General features: G+C 48.7%; 1 protein-coding gene across 1 annotated transcript in view; it reads left to right on the forward strand.

Annotated features, from left to right (window-relative positions):
* The window catches only part of CASTOR2 (cytosolic arginine sensor for mTORC1 subunit 2), a 79,558-nt gene that overhangs the window by 20,017 nt on the left and 54,497 nt on the right, over positions 1 to 5,044 (forward strand). Inside the window, exon 2 of the mRNA XM_007468883.1 lies at positions 4,666 to 4,807. Coding sequence (XP_007468945.1) covers positions 4,666 to 4,807 — 142 coding nt within the window. The remainder of the gene's footprint in view (positions 1 to 4,665; positions 4,808 to 5,044) is intronic.

The raw sequence follows: 5,044 nt of genomic DNA on the forward strand, positions 1-5,044 counted from the left end.
GAACCCGTGTCCCCTGCATTGGCAGGCGGACTCTCAACCACTGCGCCACCAGGGAAGCCCAATATATGAAATTTTTAATGAGATATTTTACATTTTTTTTTCATACCAAGTCTTTGAAAGCCAGAATATATTTGACATTTATGGCACATCTCCATTCAGATGCTTAATTCTGATCCACAACACTTGATCTGTATTTGGATTTCATAGATTTCCATAACCAAGTTGTTTCAAAGTAGTGTCACCAACTCATCCCTGTTTACCCAAGTCCTGGTTTTAAAACTCACAGTTCCACATCCTGAAAGCTCAGTCCCAGGAAAACCAGGACAGTTGGCAATTCTTTCCAAACATACTTGAATGTTTTCCAATAACTGAATTAAGTATCAGTTTTTAATTTTAAATTAATTAAAATGAAGTAAAATTAAAGTTTCTGCTTCTCATGGCATTAGCTCCATTTCAAATGCTCAATAGCCATGTTTGGCCAATGACTACCATATTGGAGAGGGTGGGTCTAGGAGCCAGGAAGCCTCCTTCCCTTCACATTAAGACTATCTATGGAGGATCTGAACTTGGTTTTCTTAAGAGAGCCATGGTCGCTGAAAGAGTTACAGGTGGTAGGGCCACAGCATAGAACAGCTACCTTGGCAACATGGGGAGGATGGAATGGATATTAGGAGGCCACTGTAACAATCTAGGACATGGGAACATGATGGTCAAGGTGAAGAGACAGGCTGGATTACAGAGGTGTGCAGTAAACAAAATCATTAAGACTTGGTGACTGATTAGATGGCAGAGCAGGGAAGCAAGAGGTATCAATTATCCTGACCAGGATAATTCCCAGGTCAGCTCTCCCCTGTCCCCCACCCCCTCGTCACCACCACCAACCAGGTTGATTCTAGAATATTCCAATAATCTATTGCTATTTAAATGCAGTGGTTTAGAACAACAATTATTATTTTATTATTATCTCTCATGAGAGGCTGATTGGGCTCAGCTGGGTGGCTCTTGCTCAGGGTCTCTCATTTGTGTCAGGTGAAGGCTTCTTCCCAGGTCTGGTGATGCTGGCTGTCAACTGAAACCTCAGCTGGGGCTGCTGGCTGGAATACTGCTATGGGCCAAACTGTGCCCACCACTCCTCAAAATTCATATGTTGAAGTCCTAACCCCCACTGCCTCAGAATATGATTGCATTTGGCAATAGGGTCTTTAAAGAGGTAGTTAAGTTAAAATGAGGTCATTAGGGTGGGCTCTAATCATTATTACTGGTGTCCTCATAAGAGAAGGAGATTAGGACACAGATACACACACAGAGGGAAGACCACGTGAGGACACAGGGAGAAGGTGGCCATCTACAAGCCAAGGAGAGGGGTTTCAGAAGGAACCAACCCTGCCAACACCTGGATCTTGAACTTCTAGCTCCCGGAACTGAGACAATAAGTTTCTGTTTTTTAATTCCCCAGTCTGTGTTACTTTGTTATGCAGCCCTAACAAACCAAAACAAATTTCCACTTGTGATCTGTCCATGTGGCCCATGCTTCCTCACAGCATGACAGAGGTGTTCAGAGAGTGAGTACCCCAAGAGGACCACATGGAAACAGGATCAGCAGCTATGACCGAGTTTCACAAGTCACAGGTGTCGTTTCCTCTGTGGTCACAGGCCTACTCAGATTCAAGAGGCGGGAACATTGAGCCACCTCCTAATGGGCTGATGATCAATGTCATGTTGCCAGGAGAGCATGCAGAATAAAAAATCTTGTTGCGACCATCTTGGAAATCACAACATGCCATATCAGGCTGGTAACTTTAGGGATTGGCGATGATGTCATCAACCAAGACAGAGACTACAGGAGGAAGAGGAAAACGGCTGAGGCGGGTTAGATGATGAGGTAAGGTGTGAACAGGTTGGGCCGGTCAAGCCTGTGAACATTTAGATGGATGTAACCAATGACTAGGAAGTTAGATATGTGAATCAGGGCCTCCGGAACATGTTCTGAGCTAGAACTGTCAATTTGCGGGCCCTCAAAATATTAGAAGCCAGAGACTGAGTCCACCCACAGAGTGAGAGAAGATGAGGGTTGAGGGGATGTATCAGCTAGGTATTTCTGCATAACAAACCATTCCAAATCTTAGCGGCTAAAAACAACTACAGTTGACCCTTGAGCAAGGAGGGGATTAGGAATGCTGACCCTCCTTGCAGTTGAAAATCTGCTTATAATTTATAGATGGCCCTCCATATACGTGGCTCCATATCCACGGCTCCACAACCACAGATGCAACCAATCATGGATCTTGCAGCACTGCATTATCCACTATCAAAAAAAACGGTGTATAAGTGGACCCGAGGAGTTTAAACCCATGTTGTTCAAGGGTCAGCTGTATTTATTATTCTTCTATAGGTTGGTTGGGTAGTGCCTCTTCTGGTTTCACCTGGCTCATTCATGGGGCTGCATTCATCTGGACAGTGAGCTAGAAGGTCCAAGACTCACATGTCTGGTTGATGCCAGCTGTCGGCAGGGGACACGGCTCAGCTGGAACAGCTGGAACACTTGAGCCTCTCTTTCCATGTTAACTTTCACCTGGGCTTCTTTACAGCATAGTGGCCTCAGGGGAGCATCCAAGTGGGCGAGTCTCAATGCACAGGACTTACCAAGTACATGTGCTACCAAGGTAAGACTTCACTGGCCAAAGAAATTCACATGGCCAAACCCAAAGTCAGTGTGGGATGGCTTACCAGGAGGCATGATTCACTAGCAGCCATTGCTGTAAAAATATACTACAGGAAGGAACACCAGGTGGGCCTCTGCTCATTTTAGGGTTGGGCGGAGGAGAAACCAAAGAGGGAAAACCAGAAGAACCAGGATAGGACCAGAAGAGTACAGTGCTAAGGAATCAAGAGAGGAGTGAATTCCATGAGAACACGCCATGCCAGTACTTGCATGACCTTCAGAGTGAATGTCTCGCCCTAGCCCCAGCCTGAAACCATCCTCTGGATTTGGCGACCTAGAGGTCAGTTTCCTCAACATCCCAACATTCATTTCAGGTGTCAGTGTCACAGAAATCTTAAGCACCAAATATAGCTCCGTGAAAGCAATTCTATAAATCCAACCAACATGGTCTAAATTTGCAAACTGTACAACAGTCCGGCTTGATTAACTAGAAAGCCCAGTGTTTTCAAATGTTTTTGACCAAGACGCACAAAAAGAAATACCTTTGCATAAAGATCCAGTGCATGCACACACAGAGATGCACACACATGCCTGCGTGCCCACACGTTCATGTGTGGCCAAAACGAAAGTTTCCTGGAACACAGAAAAGATAATAGTAACCTACCCATACCACGTGCAAAGCTCTGTGTCATTTCCTATTCAGTATAATTTATTTTTTAATCCTAGTCATGCCCGGCTAAACTGATTTCACCACCCACTCATGGGTCATGGCTTTTGCAGATTAAAAACTACTGACTTAGGCCATCTAAGGCAGAAGTCAGAAAACTGACCAAATGCTGCCTTTAGCCTTGTTTACTTGGTTTCACCTGTTGGTTTTTTGTTTGGGGGGGGGTTGTTTTAATAAATTTTATGCCTTTAGGTTGACCTCCCTTCTCCTGTACCATTTCCACCTGTCTGATACCCAACAGCTTCACACATCTTCACACTTGCCTGGCCCCTGAATGCATTTCTTTTGGGGCCTTCTAGGCCTCTAGATGCTAAAGGAATAGATGTACGCATTTATGCATTCTATGAATACTGAATGCATGTCTCTCACCTGCCAACCACATTTCAGGCACTGGGAATACAGCAGAGAACAGACAAAAATCACTGCCTTCATGGAGCTGAGATGCTAGAAGAGGGAGACAGACAAGCAAAACAAAAAAGAATATTCTTTATTAGATGGTGATAAATTCTTTAGTGAAAGTAAACCGGGAAGGGGGTCAACACACCTTAAGAGCCACCAGATTGCGGGCTTCAAGCCCCTTTGTGGAAATGAGGTAGCCTGATGGGTCCCTACCTCACAGAGGTGGGCTGAGAGAGGAATGCGAGAGGGCATGACCAGAATCTTCCTCCAAGAGAGTTCCCAGACGGGCCCAGCAGGTAAACCTGACCCATCCCGTCCCCAAATTACTCTGCCAACGAGCAGAGCACCAGTAACTTTAACCTAGAAAATTTCAAACTTCCAGTCAGCCATTAAGGGGGAGCCGCTGCGGGACGTAGTCACGGGCACACCGGCCCTGGGGTGGGAAGCCCTTCGGGTGTATTTCGGACTTTTCCCTCATTCGCAGTCCCCATCACCCTCTCTCCCGCCGGATAAACGGCCACCTCATTAGCTCTGCACACATGACCCTCTCGACCGGACTCCTGGTGACTGCGCCTGCCTTATCTCTTGCCTCTCCCTCACATTTTCCGCTCCAACAAAGCCAAACACAGCACCGTGGGGGCTTTCACGCTTCTGTGCCTTTGGACACGCTGTTCCTTCTGCCTGGAAGACTGCTGGCCTCCAAGCCCGCGCGCCCCCTCCCCCTCCTCAGCGAGGTCCCGTTCATCCCTCAGAACCCAGCCTGGATGTCCCCTCCTCCAGAAAACCCCCCAAGGCCCCATCTCTGTCCCCCGCACCCCTCTCTGTTTTGCTTCTCTGCACTGTAATTACCGGTTTCTCCAAATCTCTCCCCTCCCAGACTCAGGTCTCCTCCAGCGCGCGAGTTCTGTGGGCGACTCGCTTTGCGCCCAAAAGCGCCTAGTCCTGAGCTCTGAGGGACAGAGCTTGCACTCAGGCTCAGGCTGGCTCGAAAGGCCCCCGTTTCTGCCCTTCGCCTCCCCGTAGGCCCGTGGGGGCCCGCGCTCCAGCATTTTCCCCCAGCGCATCGGGCGGGCCCCTAGGGCGGCCGCCCAGCCCCTGACATCAGCGGCCGCCGGCGCCCGGGCCGCGCGACTACAAGTCCCGGCACGCCCCGCGGCGGCCGCGCATGCCCAGCGGGCCGGCGTTTGAGTGGCAAGTTGTTTGTTACAGCGAACACCAGCTGCTCTCCGCGCCGGGCGCCGCGCGCTGCTGCTCCG

The sequence above is a fragment of the Lipotes vexillifer genome, unplaced genomic scaffold (genome assembly GCF_000442215.2).
Source record: "Lipotes vexillifer unplaced genomic scaffold, Lipotes_vexillifer_v1.1 scaffold12, whole genome shotgun sequence".
Taxonomy (NCBI): Eukaryota; Metazoa; Chordata; class Mammalia; order Artiodactyla; family Lipotidae; genus Lipotes; species Lipotes vexillifer.